The sequence below is a fragment of the Triturus cristatus genome, chromosome 1_2, assembly GCF_964204655.1.
Source record: "Triturus cristatus chromosome 1_2, aTriCri1.1, whole genome shotgun sequence".
NCBI lineage: Eukaryota > Metazoa > Chordata > Amphibia > Caudata > Salamandridae > Triturus > Triturus cristatus.
In genome coordinates this window covers 1,179,905,538-1,179,924,784 of record NC_140580.1, presented here as the reverse complement: position 1 = coordinate 1,179,924,784, position 19,247 = coordinate 1,179,905,538, and the positions used below count along the sequence as shown (strand labels likewise).

Genomic DNA, 19,247 nt, shown 5'->3' with positions numbered 1-19,247 from the left:
GGGCCTCCCATCTTCAAGATGGCGAGAGCCCGGAGATGTGCTTCACCTCGCCTCCCCCACCTGAGGGGTGGGGTGGGCAGGCTGGCACATCCCCTGTCCTTGTATGGGGTTTCCGGCCAAGCTTCCCGCCAGAGTGGGGGGTTGCAGTGGCCTGGGGAAACTCCAAATGGCGGCATGCCTTTGAAGCTTCCCTTTGCTCATCCTGGGGGAGGAGATTTCTCACCTCACCCAGGATGTGCATTGTTGCAGGCCCGGGAGAGCAGGGGCTCTCCCACCCAGGGGTCCAGCAACGTGTCTGCTGTGTGGCAGCCTGGGCAGCCTCAGAGCAGACGTGGATTGTAAGTTAGCTGTAAGGGGGCATCTTCTAAGATGCCCTCTGGGGTGCTTAGTACATTAAATCCTACACTGGCATCAGTGTGGGTTCAATGTGCTGAGAAGTTTGATACCAAACTTCCCAGGCTTCAGTGTTGCCAATATGGTGCTGTGGAGCTCGTGTTTGACAAGCTCTCAGCACCATGTATTCTTAAATGACAGCACTGCACTTACAGTGCCCAGGAATGGACCCGAGTACTGTAGGGGCACAGGGCTCCTGCTCCTGTGCCCACACCATAGGCGTAATGCACCCAGCTAGAGGGGTGGCTGACATATGCCTTGGCAGTGTAGGTGATGGGCATGGTACACAGTGATGTGTGCCATGTCGACTCTTTGTTTTGTCCTGCACCCAGACACTCAGCCTGCAAGGGCAGTGTGTGTGTAAGGGTACAGGGCCTCTGAGGGTGGCACAATGAGTGCTGCAGCCCTTAGAGGCCTTCCCTGGTCACAAGGCCCTGGGTACCTAGGGTACCATTTACTAGGGGCTGACATGTGGCTAGGGTTTGCCAATTTGGAGTTTGTGTGGTTTAAGGAAGGAACATAGGCCCTGGGCACCTGATTGGCAGGAACCCAGGGTACACTCAATCGAAGTACATTCAGCAATTTAGCAAAAAGTGGGGGCATACCATGCAAGAAAGATGGCACTTTCTCACAGCCACGTTTTGCCAATTGGGGTTTGGTTATTAGGGAAGGAACATAGGCCCTGGGCACCTGATTGGCAGGAGTCCAGGGCACACTCGGTTAAAGTACATTCAGCAAAAAGTGGGGGCATACCATGCAAGAAATATGGCACTTTCTCACACCTATTAACAACAACTACAACTCCGACACTTGCAATGGCGCCCGCACATTCCACTCCTATTTCCACCAGGAGTTTCCAGCTAAAGACTTTTCAAAGACAGGAATGTAGCGACATATCACCGCTTACTCCCTCACATCTCTTAGAAACATATGTATAGGGTGAGGATGATGATTATGAGGAGGAAGAAGGGCCCTTTGGGATTGCTCGCCATCCTTCTGAACTGCACATCAAATGTCAAGATGACGATGAGGAGGAGGAGGAGGACAATTATCAGGGGCATTACTATCGGGAAGACATAGTCGTTCCGCATCATAGACCTTGCTACAGACAGCCTCGTCAGAGCGAGATGTCACATCTGCCTCCGACTTTAATTCAAGACCTGCAAGCCATGCTTGCAGATTATAAACAGCGTTTTCCACCGCAGCCAGTCATTCTACAGGTTCCGCGGACTGCACCGCAGCCGGACCCATTGCCTTTGCCTGAAGATTCAGCCCCAACGCCTCAACTGCCTGATCCTCCACAGGGCCCGCGTCAAGGTCAAGAATCAACCTCGGAGGAGGAATTCGAAGAGGGTGAGCTACCAGACCCAGCAGACCCTTGGGATTCTTATATAATCCCTATGCCTTCGCCACCCACCCCTCTACCATCTGATTCGCCCCCAGAAGATATAGGGGGGTTCCATAACCTTATGCAGCGCGCTGCGACCAGGTTCCACTTGCCGGTTACCATTGAGCAGTCTGACTGTTTTCTTCATGACTTTAAAGAGGAGTCAAGAAAGGTTACAAGAGCTATCCCTATCATTGACTACATTTGGAAGGAAGGGGTTAAAATTATGAAAAACCCAACATCAGTGCCAGCGGTGCTTCCACGGATTTACAAATACCGTGCTCCTGCCAACAGTCCTTCCTGTCTCATTGGCCAACCTCGGCCAGACTCTTATCTCTCAGGCAGCCCAACAAAAATCTAAGAATCCGGCAGCACCTGTCTACTACACCACCGGATAGGGAAGGACGACGCCTGGATTTTAATTGGGAAAAAATTTTCAACGATGGCAGCTGCATCCATCAGGGCAGCCAACTCGCTTGCGATAATAGGGCGTTATGACTGCCAAATGTGGTCAGAAATGGCAAGCTTTATCGACCTCATCCCAGAGGACAACAGACAAGACGCTCGGAAGATTTTGTTGGAGGGTGAGCGTGCAGCATCAGAGACTATCGACTGCGCTCTGGATATTGTAAATACTAATTTTCGCCAGTTGGCTGGGGCACCGGTTCTCAGGCGCCAGGGCTGGCTTAAGGCCACCACGTTCAGACCAGAAGTCCAGACAAAAATATTGGACATGGCCTATGATGGCGAATCATTGTTTGGAAAGCATATAGATGACGCACTCCAGGCAATAAAGACTGATACTGATACCGCAAGATCATTGGGCTCCTTGCAGTACAAGCGAGGTACCTTCAGAGGAGCAAGAGGCCGTGGATTTTTATCCAGAGGGGGCTATCACACCCAACAGGTACCAGCCTCAGTATCGACAATTATATCAATCTTCCTACAGACAAACCAACACGTCTGGTTTCTCTCGTCAAGGCGGACGAAAAAGATCGCAGAATCAGGGAAGAGACACCACAAGGAAGCAATGATTTCTGCAGGGCGCCTTCCACTCCTTTCCCCCCCCCCCCCCCCCCCCCTGTGGGTGCGAAGATTTCAAGTTTTGTGAGCAAGTGGCAAGAAATTACGTTGGACCAGTGAGTTCTGGACCTGGTTCTCAACGGTCATACCTTAGAGTTTGTCACCAAGCCACCCAATACACCACCCAAGGGACCCCCTCCCCCTCGTCTTCACTTATTATTCAAAGAAGCTTTAACGATGCTCAAGAACGCAATCGAGAAGGTTCCTGCACTTCAAAAGGGGATGGGTTTCTATTCCCGCTTTTTTCTCATCAAGAAGAAATCAGGGGAGTGGCGTCCAATCTTAGACCTTCGCAATCTGAACAGATTCCTCAAGAAGCAGGGATTTCGCATGGTCACTGTGGCAGAAATCCTAAGTTGCCTCAACGAGGGAGATTTTCTAGCTTCTTTAGATATGGAAGACGCTTACTTTCACATCCCAATACATCCGAAGCATCGCAAGTATCTTCGCTTCACAGTGGCTGGCGCCCATTACCAGTTCAAAGTGCTCCCGTTTGGGTTCAAATCTGCCCCAAGGATATTTACGAAGTGCCTAGCTCCAGTGGCAGCAGCGTTACGATCCCAAGGAATCCAAGTCTTCCCGTATTTAGACGACTGGTTGATAAAAGGTCCTCTGGAAAGCTCAGTCAAGACTGCCGTGACAACATCTCTTCGTCTGTTCTACTCTTTGGGGCTTACGATCAACAGGAACAAATCTCAATTACACCCAAGGCAGATCCTTCCTTTTTTGGGAGCTCTGCTAGATACAGTCCGCTGCAAAGCATTCTTATCTCACCAACGGCAGGTTTGTCTTCAAAAGTTAGCAATCCTGATTTCCAAAAGAAAGTCAGTTTCTGTCCGGATGTTCGCGTCGCTCCTAGGGATGTGCTCCTCTGCAATACACCTCGTCCCTCTGGCACGGCTCCGGATGCGACCCTTGCAGGAGGAGTTACACCTTCAGTGGCAGCAGGCGACGGGTTCTTTCGACGACATCCTCAGAGTCACTTCAGGCATAAAGAGCGCTCTACGTTGGTGGTCCCACATACCCAACTCAGCAGAAGGGCTCACTTTCATACAAAAGATTCCAGACTTTGTCCTCACTACGGATGCTTCCATGGAAGGGTGGGGAGGTCATCTCCAAGACTTACAGATACAGGGGAAGTGGTCTCCAGAGTACAAGAACAAACACATCAACAGTCTGGAATTGCGAGCAATTTTCCTGTCTCTTCAAGCTTTCCTTCCAAGGATTGCAGGTTCTTCGGTTCTGGTTCGGACCGACAATACCACCAGCATGTTTTACGTGAACAAGCAAGGAGGGACAAGATCAGCAACTCTGTCCACAGAGGCTCAGGAGTTGTGGGAATGGGTCACACTCCACAACATCACCCTCAGAGCAGAACATGTCAGAGGTCTCTGCAATACATTAGCGGACATGCTCAGCAGATCCCATTCAGATTGCCACGAATGGGAGTTAGAGCAAGCTCAAGTGCTCAGAGTATTCGGAGCTTGGGGGACACCGCCACTAGATTTGTTCGCCACAAAGGAGAACAAGAAATGTCGCTTTTATTCCAGCAGATACCCTCAACAGGGGTCAAGGGGGAATGCCCTGTCCATGCGATGTTCAGGGATTTGTGCTTACGCTTTTCCCTCGATACCTCTAATACCGAGGGTCATACGCAAGATGAAGTTGGAGGGCTGTCGTCTCATGGTGATTGCACCCAGATGGCCACGCCAATACTGGTTTCAGGAGCTTCTATTACTATCTCAGGACCAGCCGATCCGTCTTCTCCCGACGCCCACAATGCTGTCAAGGAACAGAGGTCAGGTTCTCCACCCAGACCCTCAGTCCCTACATTTACACGCATGGCTCCTGACTTCTTAGAGTTTAAGGACCTGGATATCCCTCAAGACTGTAGGGATATATTAACGAAATCACAAGCCCACAGCACGATAAAAACTTACCGTCTGAAATGGAAACGGTTTTGCTGTTGGTGTGAAGCAAACCAAGTGCACCCGGTGGACGCTCCTGCAGAACAGATCCTCCCTTATTTGTTACACCTGGCAAGATCAGGACTTTCTTTCCCTTCAGTCAAAGTCCACTTAGCTGCACCTTCCAGATTCAGAAAGGGTGCTCATGGCCCTTCCCTTTGTTCATCCTCTTTAGTTAAGCAGTTTATGAAAGGACTCTTCCGGGAGTTTCCTCCGGTCAAGCTTCCGCCACCGGAATGGGAACTCAACACAGTCTTAATGCAATTAATGAAGCATTCATTCGAGCCTATCCACAAGGCTGACCTCAAATTCCTTACCTGGAAGGTTGCTTTACTTCTGGCTTTAACATCAGCTCGACGAGTGAGTGAAATTCAGGCATTTACTATAAAGGAACCTTTTCTACACTTCACTCAAGACTTCGTGCACCTCCGAACTAATCCAACATTTATCCCTAAGGTGCCGTCACAGTTTCATCTTAATGAACCAGTGACGTTAAAAACTTTCTTTCCTAACCCAGCTACTCCAGTGAAACGAGCCTTACATTCTCTCGATATCAAGAGATGTCTTAAATTCTATCTTCAAAAAACAAAGAACCTTAGAAAGTCCGACCAATTGTTCGTGGCTTATGGCCAAACTACCCTGGGAAGGGCAGTGACAAAATCCACCATTGCCAGATGGATAGCATCTAAAATCCTTTTCTGCCATGACAAAGCTCACAGGCCATTGTTACGGAAACCCAAGGCCCATTCCACGAGAACAGTAGCAGCGTCTACAGCATTGTTTGCTGGTGTGACTCTAGAAAATATCTGCCGTTACTCGACATGGAAAAATGTCCACACTTTTACGAGACATTACTGCCTCCAATCTACGCATCGAGACGATGCAGCAGTCGGACAAGCTGTCCTGCGACATCTGTTTCTTTGAGATATTTCAGGTACCTTTTTCATACTTTTAACATGTAATATGTGGATATCTTTTGGTATGACAATGCAATGTTTTACAATAATGATTTGCTTTCATTTTAATGTCATTGCTTTACATGCTGTTTTCTCTTTATAGATTGCAGGTTTCTAAATTTAAGGTTCTTTTTCTTATACCTCTTGTTAACAAGCTGTGGATGCAATTAGGGAGTATCAGCACTAGTCTCCCACCATCCGCAAACGACTGTATACTTGGTATACTGCTCGCTATTCTGATTCAGGCATGTGAATCTATGAAAGATACCCCAATACTGGATAAGAAAACAAGTTACTTACCTGTAACTACAGTTATCCAGTATTGGTATCTTTCATAGATTCACATGCACCCACCCTCCTCCCCGTAGAGTCAGTTCTATATATTTTGGGACGTTACTTCCCACTTGTGCTACGAAAATCTGAGGAGAACTGGCTCTGCTGAGAGGGTTCTAGAAGGGTGCTGGTGTCTGATTGGTTGTTACCAAATTCTTGGTTTCTTTTGCATGAGGTGGATAGGCTACTAAGATAAAGGCTTTGGGCCTTTTCTTGGGCCTACTACTACTACTAACATTTTGGCACTGCTTTTTTATTTACCGGGGACTCCCGCCTCGGCGACGGGGAATGATTCAGGCATTTGAATCTATGAAAGATACCAATACTGGATAACTGTAGTTACAGGTAAGTAACTTGTGTTCTTCCACACCGACGCCCTCTTGGTCGAAACCCAGCTCTTTGGTACAGACGCCATCTTCGGTACCGACCAAACCATACAAGGCCACCGGCATCGACACTTCCAGGCTGAAGCCCATCTTGGCGCCGACCAAGAGACCGGCGGGTCCCAAGCCGGGTTCTAAGCAACAAACCAGCACAGAAAAACCTAAAAAGACATCGGCCCGACGCCATCGGCGCCAATTACCTCACCAGAGCTATTTACACCGGTTCCTTTGCAAAAAACTCTCACCAAGGATCCAAAAACTGGACATTTGACACTCTCTACCAAAAAGACATTTGGAGAAGCCTGCTCCACCTCCAAAGAGGAAGGACTCTGCTACCTCTCCATTCAGAATACCTTCCCCTCCACCTCCTGCCCCACCTCCACCCCCACCTCATCGTTCTCCTACCCCGTCTCCAGACTATGATGATCAGGGGAACCCATATCATGATACAGGGGATGTGCCACAGACCCCACCCCTACAGGATCCCCAGATCCATGGGACGATTAAAATATTCCAGATATCCCCAACGTCCCACAAGACGATCTTTACCCTTCTAGACCATCTCCACCAGAAGATTCATTAGGGTTCAACCATCTTCTGCAAAGGGTGGCACATTATCACGGGGTGGGCTTGCATACCGACCCCGTGGAGGAAGATTTCCTCCTAGACACATTTGATACCTCACATAGGTCCACCTCCATATACTGCCCATGCTCAAAGGGGTGGTAAAGCATGCGGCAGAAGTTTTTAAGGACCCAGTTAGAGCCAGTGTCATTAACCCACGTATTGAAAAAAAATACAAACCTGCTCCCTCAGATCCCTCTTACATCAGAGGACCAGCGCCACTAGATTCCTTAGTGGTATCTACGGCACGTAAAAGTGCAAATTCACAAGCGTCAGGTGATGCACCACCACCTGACAAGGAATCAAAACTACTAGATGCATCAGGCAAACGCACAGCATCCCAGGCGGCCAACATATGGCGTATAGCAAACACTCAGGCACTGCTGGCCAGATATGACAGGGCTCATTATGACGAATAGGAAAGCATAATGCACCATCTCCCTGAAAAATATAAAGCTAGGGCCAACGAGTTAATTCAAGAGGGTAAAACAATCACGAATACCTCCATACGTTGTGCCCTAGATGCAGCAGACACAGCCTCCAGGGCCATCAACACCAGTGTCCTTCTCCGTCGCCATGCTTGGTTAAGAGTATCTGGTTTTAAACCAGAAGTACAAGCCTCCATCCTTAACCATCCCTTTGACCAGGAACATCTATTTGGGCCAAAGGTGGATGAGGCCTTAGAAAAAATAAAAAAAGACACGGATACCGCAAAATCCTTGGGGGCCTTACAGTCTCACCCGCCCAGACACTCCTTTCGCCGCTCCTCCTTTCGGAGTACATCCAGAGGTTACTCCTCAGACACAGCGTCCACATCATACAAATGCCCTACTCAGACCACCTTTACAAAAGGTTACCAAAGAGGCGGCTACAGGGGTAACAACAACAAGGGCAGAAGCAAAACAAACCACGCCCGTTCTGCCACACCTACTACCCAATGACTTTCCCCTGCTCCCCCCAGAACATTCCACTCCGGTCGGGGGCAGACTCCAAAATTTCCTTCACGTCTGGGAGACCATCACCTCAAATGGGTGACCCAAATAATTCGGTCAGGCTACTGCCTAGAACGAACATCTACCCCCCCAAACATTCCACCCAGGCAACGCCCAATGTCACAAGAACATTCAAAATTACTAAAGCAGGAGGTAATCTCCCTCCTACAAAAAAAGGCAATAGAACACGTTCCTGTCAATCAACAAAATATGGGGGTCTCCTCCCTATATTTTCTCATACCAAAAAGGGACGAGACTCTACGACCTATTCTAGATCTCCGGCCCCTAAACACATACATACACTCCGACCATTTTCATATGGTAATGCTTCAGCAGGTACTTCCGCTCCTTCCCTAAACAACTTCCTCACCACACTGGACTTGAAAGACGCTTACTTTCACATTCCAGTGCACCATGCTCACAGAAAGTACCTCAGATTTGTAGCGGACAGACAACACTACCAATTCAAAGTGCTCCCGTTCGGAGTCACAACAGCACCACGGGTATTCACCAAGTGCCTGGCAGTAGTGGCGGCACACTTGAGAAGACAACACATTCACGTCTTCCCATACCTAGACGATAGGCTGATAAAAGCCACTTCATACAATCCGTGTGTACAACACACCGCCTCCACAATCGAACTAGTGACCCAACTAGGCTTCACGGTGAACAACCAAAAGTCCCACCTACAACCATCCCACATAAAACAATATCTCGGTGCCACCATAGACACCTCAAAAGCGATAGCCTACCCCAATCCGGCCAGGATTGCAAGCATTCAGGCTTTGAGACAAAAATTCATACTTCAACACTCCCTTCTACCACGAGTGTTCATGCAACTAATAGGGATGATGGCCTCTTGCATTTTCATAGTGCCCCATGCAAGACTCCAGATGCGTCCACTCCAAGAGTGCTTAGCGCGCCAATGGAACCAGGCCCAGGGGCAACTGACAGATCTGGGGTTGGTAGACGGTCGCACCCATCGCTCTCTGCAGTGGTGGAACACCACAAATCTTTCCAGAGGTCGACCGTTCCTGGACCCGGTTCCACAAATAATCCTGACAACAGACGCATCGCTCTCCGGCTGGGGAGCTCATCTATTACACCTCACAGTGTAGGGCACATGGACGCCGCAATAAAAGTTACTCCATATCAACCATCTGGAGTTACTAGCAATCTTTCTAGCCCTAAAATCCTTTCATACACAGATTTTAGGCAAGGCAGTCCTCATTCACACAGACATGTACTACATTCAAAAACAAGGCGGCACACACTCTCCACAGCTCTCTCAACTAGCACAGAGCATATGGAGATGGGCAATTCCACACAAAATCTTTCTCCTAGCCCAACATGTCCCAGGAGTCCAAAACACCATGGCAGATCTGCTCAGCAGACAGACGCAGCAGATCCACGAGTGGGAACTTCACCCACAGGCTCTTCACCCGTTCTTTCAGATGTGGGGGCATCCACAGATAGACCTCTTCGCCACCCACGAAAACAAAACATGCCCAAGCTTCGCCGCCAGATACCCACACCTATTGTCCAAAGGCAATGCGATATGGATGAACTGGTCAGGCAAATTTGCGTACGCCTTTCCACCTCTCCCGCTAATTCCATTAGTGGTAAGGAAGCTGCAACAGCACTCCCTCACACTCATTCTGGTAGCTCCAACATGGGCCAGGCAGCCGTGGTACACCACACTACTACAGCTCTCGGTGGTACCACATCAAAAACTGCACCTGTCACCATGCCTCCTAACCCAGAACCATGGAGAGATCAGACACCCGGAAACAGCTCAGCTCAACCTTGCGATCTGGCTCCTAAAATCTTAGAAATTTGGATACCTTAACCATCCCCCTGATTGCATGAACATTATCAGGGAAGCCAGACGTCCTACCACTCGATCATGCTATGCCGCAAAGTGGAAGAGATTTGTTGTTTACTGCCGTAACAATACAATCAACCCTTTAGATGTATCCATACAGCACATCATATGCTATCTGCTCCACCTTCAAAGGTGTAACCTGGCGTACTCATCCAGCCGTCTACACCTAGCAGCAATTGCTGCTTACCTGCAAAACAGACAGCATTTATCACTTTTCAGAGTGCCTGCTATTAAAGCCTTCATGGAAGGCCTTAAAGAGTAATCCCGCCCAGGGCACCACCCTCACCTGTGTGGAATCTAAACGTAGTTCTTACAAGGCTAATGGGTCCGCCTTTCGAACCAATGCATAAATGTGAGCTGCAGTTCCTTACTTGGAAAACAGATTTCCTCGTAGCTATCACTTCCCTTAGAAGGGTTAGCGAAATACAAGCGTTCACTATACAAGAACCCTTTTTACAAATACATCACAGCAAAGTGATACTTCGCACAAATCCAAAATTTCTGCCCAAGGTCATTTCCCCCTTCCATCTCAATCAATCGGTGGAATTACCGTTTTTTTTCTCGCAACCTCAATCTGTTGCGGAAAGGGCTCTACATACACTTGATGTTAAAAGGGCTTTACTGTACTACATACAAAGAACGCAACCTTTCAGAAAGACTAAACAGTTGTTTGTCTCCTTCTCTCCACCGCATAAAGGCAACCCCATCTCAAAATCAGGGATAGCTAGGTGGATTGTAAAGTGCATACAAATTTGTTATCACAAAGCAAAAAGAACATTATCTGTTCCACCTAAAGCCCACTCTCCAAGAAAGATAGGGGCTTCTATGGCTTTTCTAGGGAACATACCCTTAGATGACATCTGCAAAGCAGCCACATGGTCAACACTGCACACCTTCACAAAACATTACTGTGTAGACGTGCACTCCAAGCAACAAGCTAGTGTGGGCCAGGCTGTACTAAAGACACTATTTCAAACCGCTGCAACGGATACCGGTGGTCGCCGCTAGGGTTGGGTACTGCTATATAATCTATGCACAATGTATAATCTGCAGCTCATATGCCTCGAACGGAATATGCTACTTACCAGTATGCATCTCTTCTTGGCATGTAGAGCTGCAGATCTATACAAGCCCACCCGCCTCCCCGGCTACCTGTATCCGTTCCAGTCTATCTTATTTAGATACAACACACATGGGTTTCTTTACTATTATCACTACGCTCCATCTTTTCCCTGCTGGCGAAAAACAATCTGAGGATGGAGCCGAAGCCCATGCGCAGTACGGACCGAAGGAGGAGTCACCGAACTCGTGACTTCCAAAGATTGTCCAAGAAGAAAAACAAACTGCAAACATCCGGGCCCAACACCAGATGGCGATCTATGCACAGTGTATAGATCTGCAGCTCTACATGCCAAGAACAGATGCATACTGGTAAGTAGCATATTCCTTCTCAGAATGAGATGCTTTAGTTAAATACTTTTGCAATATGCAATTGACTTTTGTAGCTAGTAGTTACAGGTTGTTGCAATAGGCAACACAATTTCAAACACAATAGTACATTGGGCTCAATGGAAGTTATTTACAGTAGATTACTTTCAGGATAACTTTTCTAACTCCAGGACTGGATCCTAGATTCAGTCCTGGGACAGTTCTTGGAAACAAGTGAGTAAAGTCGACTTAATTACTGTTGTGATTTTTAGGCAATATTTTGCTACTTTAAAAGTTGACACTTGGAAGAAATTTTATAGAAAAACAGTCAATGATTCCCTATGGCAGAAAATTCAAGTTATAGGTATGGTATGTTCTCATTACTTTTGTAATCCAGTACTGGGCTCCTAGGCTCAGTACTGGGTCCTCAATCTAAAACAGGTAAGCAATTACGTTTTCAGTCGGTACGATTTTTTAAGAATATTTGTAGTTTGCAAAAATCGACACAAGAAATTTCACAGAAAAACAGTCCATGATTTCCTATGGAAGAAAATTGGGTTTGTGATAAGTACGGTTGTGAATATTTTTCAGGGTCAGTGCTGGGCACCAAGATCCAGCACTGGGATCTCTCCTAATAGCAGGTGAGTATTTTCGTTTTCGTTACTCGGTTGATTTTTGGTGAATATTTTAAGTTTTAGAAACTGAACACATAGCAGAAATTTCAGAAGAAACCAGTCCATGATACCCTATGGAGGAAAATTGGGTTATAGGCTCATGGGTAGGTACTCGAATGGCAGAGTTAAGGTTCTGGGCACAGACTCCGGGGTCTTCCAGGGTCAGGTAAGTACAGTTGTTACACCCTCAGTGGCGCAGGGCAGCCGAGTGCAGAGTGAGTTAGGCCCAATGTTATCCTATGGGAGGCAGGGGGGCCTTGGTTGGTGGCTGCTGACTAGCAGGCCACGCGGCTGTGGGAGCTGGGCTCCTGGTCACTTGCTCAAGGCAAATGGGGCAGTAGATAGGTGTAGAGGTTACACTGCCAGGGCCACTCGGGCGGCTGGGTGCAGGGTGCTTTTCAGCTTTCGGGCGCTCAATGGATTTCAATGGGAAAGCTCCTGGTTGAACAAAGGCTGCAAGCTCGGGGACGAAGATTCTTCAGGTGCCACCACCACTTGAAGAGGTAAGTTGGGTAGTTGGAGGATAGGTAGGTACCCAGGAGTTGGGCACAGGGGGCCGCAGGGCGCTGGGTGCAGGGGTGCCTTTTGGTGTCAGGAAATCTTACCCTCTGTTGATCACGGTTGGGGCGGTACCTGGTTCTGAGGCTGCAGGCGTCGTCAGGAGTGTCGAGGTGGGTCCTTGGGTGCCGGATTCGGGGTCACAGTCGCTGGGGGGACGTCCTCTGGGTCTTTGTTCACTCCGGCACCGGCCAGGCTTGGCGGGTGCAGAGTGTGCAGGGTTCGCGGTTCAGTGGCTGATGCCATGGGTTAGAAGCTGGGGACTGTGGACTCTGTACACACTGTACCTATTTGGGAACAGTATATACAGATCCACTTTCTCACACATGGGCGGCGTAGGAGCGTGCTTAGGCGGTGCTTCTATGCTGCTCTGGTTACTTGCGCTTCTAGTATCTGTTTGAAAGAAGAGCATTACTGAAGGTAAGGAACGTTTTCTTATGGCCCCGCCATTACAGCCTATATATGCCCAGAAGTCGGAGCCTCTAGAAGTTAAACAACGAAAGGTGACCAGTGCAATGCTTTCAGAAACCTTTCACCGTTAGTCCCTTTGGACGCATTTCAGTCCAGTACATTTTTGGCACAGTGTACCACTCCAGGCAGATGCAACCAGTGTTGGTCCCACGTTAATTGGAAGAGTCCAGCCCAAACTGCGTGGTGATGCCCTTGTAAAGGGAGCGCATGCACACCCAGACTGGCTTCCAGCGAATGGGCCTTAGAAGTAGGTGGCGACTTGGATCCTACAGCACGCCATGTCTTGGCATCACATTAAAACCAAAACATGTGAGCGGTGAAAGGCTAAATTCTAAGGCACTGGTAGTTACTAAGAGCTGCGTTCCTTTTCAAGCTGTAGATGACCCTGTGTCAACCTATATGTGTCCCTGTGTCACAGCCTGTGAACGCAACAAAGAATATGCGTAAAATGCTTTTCACAGTCCCTCCACCAGTAGCCATGCCAAAGTTCTGTCTTCCTTCCCTTGCAGCGGGCAGCGTCTGGAAGAGTCTCTCGAGTACCAGCAGTTTGTCGCCAACATGGAAGAGGAGGAGGCCTGGATCAACGAGAAGATGACGCTGGTCGCCAGTGAGGACTATGGGGATACTCTGGCCGCCATTCAGGTGAGCGAAGCGCTCCATGTTATCATTGGTGCCTGCTCTAGAAAGAAACCCTGTGTGGCCCTCGTCAGACTTATGTGGCCCCTACAAAGATCATGATCATGGTCCCTTAAAGTATACTTTATTTCATGTTTGCACCACTACCAGTGACCTCTTCCAAAGATAAAGCTAATACTTATGCTACTCAATAGGCTTTGAAAAATGTAAGAAGAATGGCATTATTTCCTTTCTTCAGACCGAATTTGGTGAATAATATGGTCTGTGTAGAAGCTGCAGACTAAGTGTTGGGTTCCCCAATTGTTGGAGCGCGTGTGATTTTCTGGTAGTAATGCCTTCTTGGTTTGGCTTTAGCTCAGAGAAGTCCCTATAGATTGCAATCCGTAGAGGCCCGGGGTATTTCATTCAAACGAAACTTGTGGTATTTCTATATCAACTCTCCATTGCAGTCACTGGTTCTTGAGAGCCGTTCCAGCTCGGTGCTGTCCCTGCCAGAGAGCCTCAAACTCAGAATAACGAGCTCATGGCTGTTTTTGTCCTAAAACAAGTCTTGGCGTTGTGCTTTGCCCCACTCGTATCTCAGTAGTATCTAGGGGTGGTCAGAGGGCATCAGTTTGTTATTCTTGAGGAAGAGAAGTGGGTGTCTGTGTTTTGTGCAATTTTGTTCTTTTAATCTCAGTCTCGGATGATAGAACACCGGTTTTTAAATTAAGGTTCATTATTAAGCTGTTGTCTTTTCTCATACATTCTTTGCAGGGCCTGCTAAAAAAACACGAGGCATTTGAGACCGACTTCACAGTGCACAAAGATCGTGTGAATGATGTCTGTGCGAATGGGGAGGAGTTAATTCACAAGGTGAGTGATATTTCCTACCTGCCCTCTGATGAGTATGGGGCATATGCACAGCCAGTTGAGGGAGAGCAGCCCCTCTGAGAGGGAGCTCTGTGGCCCAGCGACAGGGAGATCTGTAGCAGTGGGAGGGAGATGGCTCCGTGGCCCAGGAAGGGGATGTCTATGGAACTGGGAATGTGGGGGACAGCTCCGTGGCCCAAGAAGGGGAGGTCTATAGTACTGGAAGTGGGAGTGAGAACTCCGTGGCCCAAGAAGGGGAGGTCTATGGAGCAGAGTGGGAGGAAGAGAGCTTTGTGGCCCAGGAAGGGGGAGGTCTATAGTACTGGGAGTGGAAGGGAGAGAGCGCTTCATGGCCCAAGAAGGGGAGGTCTATAGTACTGGCAGTGGAAGGGGGAGAGCGCTTCGTGGCCCAAGAAGGGGAGGTCTATAGTACTGGGAGTGGAAGGCAGAGAGCGCGCAAAGGCCCAAGAAGGGGAGGTCTGTGGAACTGGGAGTGGAAGGGAGAGAGCGCTCCATGGCCCAAGAAGGGGAGGTCTATGGAACTGGGAGTGAAAAGGAGAGAGCGCTCCGTGGCCCACGGGGGGGTCTATAGTACTGGGAGTGGTACGTAGAGTGCGCTCCGTGGCCCAAGAAGGGGAGGTCTATGGAACTGGCAGTGGGAGGGAGAGAGATCGCCATGGCCCAAGAAGGGGTGGTCTATAGTACTGGCAGTGGAAGGGAGAGAGATCGCCGTGGCTCAAGAAGGGGAGGTCTATAGTACTGGCAGTGGAAGGGAGAGAGATCGCCATGGCTCAAGAAGGGGAGGTCTATAGTACTGGCAGTGGAAGGGAGAGAGCGCTCCATGGCCCAAGAAGGGGAGGTCTATACTACAGGCAGTGGCAGAGGAGAGCGCTCCGTGGCCCAATAAGGCAAGGTCTATAGTACTGGCAGTGGCAGAGGAGAGCACTGTGGCCCAAGAAGGAGATGTCTATGGAACAGAGTGGGAGGGAGAGGGCTCCGTGGCCCAGGAAGTGGGAGGTCTATACTACTGGCAGTGGCAGAGGTGCGGGCTCTGTGGCCCAAGAAGGGGAGGTCTATACTACTGGGAGTGGAAGGGAGAGCGCTCCGTGGACAATGGGAGGGGTGGTGATACTGCATTCGTGTACTGGAAAGTAGATATGTGGAGGGGGAGCCATGAATTTCAAAAACAATTTTCCTGGTACTCACCGCGACGGAGTCTTAGGTCAGCCAATAAAGGACTGGTACTGGTTCCCCAGATGTGGGGGCAAGAGCCTCTATCACCTAGCAGCCAAACTGTGGAACTCCCTCCTGACTTCTATCAGTCTACAATCTAATAGGTCTCTCTTTAGGAAACTGGTTACGACCTGGCTCTTCCCTTAAGCTTTTAGATTGGCAAGCCTGAGCAGCGGTATCAACTCACCCGAGCGCCAAGACACCTAGTCAATCCAGCGCTTTATAAATGTCAGTCAGTCAGTAGGTTGTTTGTACCAAGTCCATTCTGTGCTCTTCCAGAACAATCACCATGTGGACAATATCACCCTGAAGATGAAGGGGCTGCGCGAGAAGGTCGCCGAGCTGGAGAAGGCTGCTGCCCAGCGGAAGGCCAAGCTTGATGAGAACTCAGCCTTCCTTCAGTTCAACTGGAAGGCAGATGTGGTTGAGTCTTGGATTGGTAAGTATACTGGATGGCTGTCCTCATTGGCTATCCTGATGTGCAGCACGCGTCGGTGTTTTTGTGGCGTTCACTGTACATTGCAGCGGGCTTCTGTGTCCTTGTGGCGCTCACTGTACATTGCAACTGACTTCTGTGTCCTTGTGGTGCTCAATGGACATTGCAGCGGGCTTCCGTGTCCTTGTGGCGCTCACTGAACATTGCAACTGGCTTCCGTGTCCTTGTGGCGCGCTCTGGACATTGCAGTGGGCTTCAGTGTCCTTGTGGCGCTCACTGGACATTGCTGCGGGCTTCAGTGTCCTTGTGGCGCTCACTGGACATTGCAGCGGGCTTCAGTGTCCTTGTGGCGCTCACTGGACATTGCAGCGGGCTTCAGTGTCCTTTGGTGCTCACTGGACATTGCACATGGATGTGGTGGACTTGCGATGGCAGAGCAAAGTGGCTGCATTAATGATGGGCAGACGCTGAAAGAGTATTTCCATTTGGATGTTGGGCTTGGGCTTCAACTGAAGGGACATTTAATTTACAGCTGTAAGAAAAAAATCTGATTTGGTTAGTTCATTTGCTTCCCTCTCAGTGTACTGATCTCTTAAAAGAGCTTATTGCTGACTGTAAGAAACTGGCTCAATATATACTGCACCAAAGTGAGGTTCAGTGTGTACAGAGTCCACAGTCCCCAGCAGTTTGGCAGAGGCTAAAGTTAGATATAACCTTACTCTCTAAAGTGCTAGCTTGGTCGAGCAGTAAGGCAGTATCAGAGGACAGTGTAAAGCATTTGTTGTACACACTCAGTCAGCAAATGGTCTCACACACTCAATACCTGAACTCTAGGCCAATGGTTTATATATAAAAAATATATGCTTGTTTTATTTTAGAACCAACACTTGGCATTAAAATATATCTTCTCAGAATGAGCTGCTTTATATAAATACTTTTGCAATATGCATTTGACTTTTGTAGAAAGTTACAAGTGGTTGCAATAGGCACCACAATTTTAAACTCAATAATGCATTGAGTTAAATGGAAGTTTCAAGTTATTTGTAACAGATTACTTTTAGGATTACTTTTGGAATTCCAGGACTGGATCCTAGATTCAGCCCTGGGTCAGTACGTGGAATCAAGTGATAAGTCGACTTAATTACTGTTATGATTTTTAGACAATATTTTGCTATTTTAATAGTTGACACAAAATATTTCATAGAAAACAGTCAATGATTCCCTATGGCAGAAAATTAAAGTTGCAGGTATAGTATGTTCTCGTTACTTTTGTAATCCAGTAACTGGGTACCTAGACTCAGTACTGGGACCTTTATCCAAAACAGGTAAGTAATTACATTTTCAGATGTTATATGATTTTTAAAGAATGATTTAAAGATTGCAAAAATTAACACTTAGAAGAAATTTCACAGAAAAACAGTCAATGATTTCCTATGGAAGAAAATTGGGTTACGGGTAAGTACAGTTGTAAGACATTTGGAGAAGCCTGCTCCACCTCCACCTCCAAAGAGGAAGGACTCTGCTACCTCTCCGTTCAGAATACCTTCCCCACCTCCTCCATCCTCTCCACCTCCGCCCCCTCCGCCTTCTCCACCCCCACCTCATCGCTCCCCGACCCCGTCTCCAGACGATGATCAGGGGGACCCATATTACGATCCAGGGGATGTGCCCCAAGACCCCATCCCTACAGGATCCCCAGACCCATGGGACAACTACAATAATCCAGACATTCCAGACGTCCCACAAGATGACCTTTACCCTTCCAGGCCATCTCCACGGAAGACTCATTAGGTTTCCACCACCTACTTCAGAGGGCGGCACATTATCACGGGGTAGAGTTACACACTGATCCAGTGGAGGAAGATTTCCTCCTCGACACCTTTGATACCGCACATAGGTCTACCTCCATACTACCTATGCTCAAGGGGGTGGTAAAATATGCGCCAGAGGTTTTTAAGGGCCAGGGTCATTAACCCACGCATAGAGAAAGTACAAAGCTGCCCCCACAGATCCTGCCTATATCAAAGGGCCAGCGCCACTAGATTCCCTAGTGGTTTCCACTGCACGGAAGAGGTCAAATTCCCAGGCGTCAGGCGAAGCACCACCACCTGACAAAGAGTCAAAGCTACTGGACGCGTCCGGAAAGTGCACTGCGTCACAGGCAGCCAATATATGGCGTATCGCCAACACCCAAGCGCTATTGGCCAGATACGACAGGGCGCATTATGATGAACTAGAAACCATCATGCACCATCTCCCAGAAAGATACAAAAATAGGGCCAATGAATTAATTCAGGAGGGTAAGACTATAACTAACACCTCCATACGCTGTGCCTTAGACGCTGCAGACACAGCCTCCAGGGCCATTAACACTAGCATCCTCCTCCCTCGCCCCGCTTGGCTGAGAGTTTCAGGCCTTAAACCTGAGGTACAAGCCTCCATATTAAATCATCCATTTGATCAAGAACATCTATTCGGTCCAAAGGTAGATGAGGCCCTCGAGGATGAAGGAGGACACAGATACGGCGAAATCTATGGGAGCCCTGCAGTGTCACCCTCCTAGGCGCTCCTTTCGCCACTCTTCCTTTCGGGGCACGGGCAGAGGCTACTCCTCAGATAGCGCGTCCACGTCCTACAAATCCCCTCCTCAGTCCACCTTCACAAGGGGTTATCAAAGAGGCGGCTATAGAGGCAATAACAATAAAGGCAGAGGCAAAACAAATACCGCCCGCTCTGCCACACCGCCTACCCAATGACTTCCCCCCCGCTCCCTCCAGACCATCCCACTCCGGTCGGGGGCAGGCTACAAAATTTCCTTCAGGTCTGGGAGACCATCACCTCAGTCAAATGGGTGACCCAAATTATTCGCTTAGGGTACTGCGTAGAATTGACATCTACCCCCCCAAACATTCCACCCAGGCAACGCCCAATGTCACAAGAACATTCCACATTACTA

At 48.7% G+C, this 19,247-nt stretch overlaps 1 protein-coding gene across 6 annotated transcripts in view; it reads left to right on the top strand.

Annotated features, from left to right (window-relative positions):
- SPTAN1 (spectrin alpha, non-erythrocytic 1) overlaps window positions 1-19,247 on the top strand; it is a 724,155-nt gene that overhangs the window by 527,871 nt on the left and 177,037 nt on the right. For all 6 annotated transcript variants that reach the window (XM_085614072.1, XM_085614071.1, XM_085614070.1 and 3 more), the window contains 3 exons: window positions 13,644-13,776; window positions 14,527-14,625; window positions 16,135-16,294. In XM_085614072.1, the coding sequence (XP_085470198.1) occupies window positions 13,644-13,776; window positions 14,527-14,625; window positions 16,135-16,294 (392 nt within the window). The remainder of the gene's footprint in view (window positions 1-13,643; window positions 13,777-14,526; window positions 14,626-16,134; window positions 16,295-19,247) is intronic.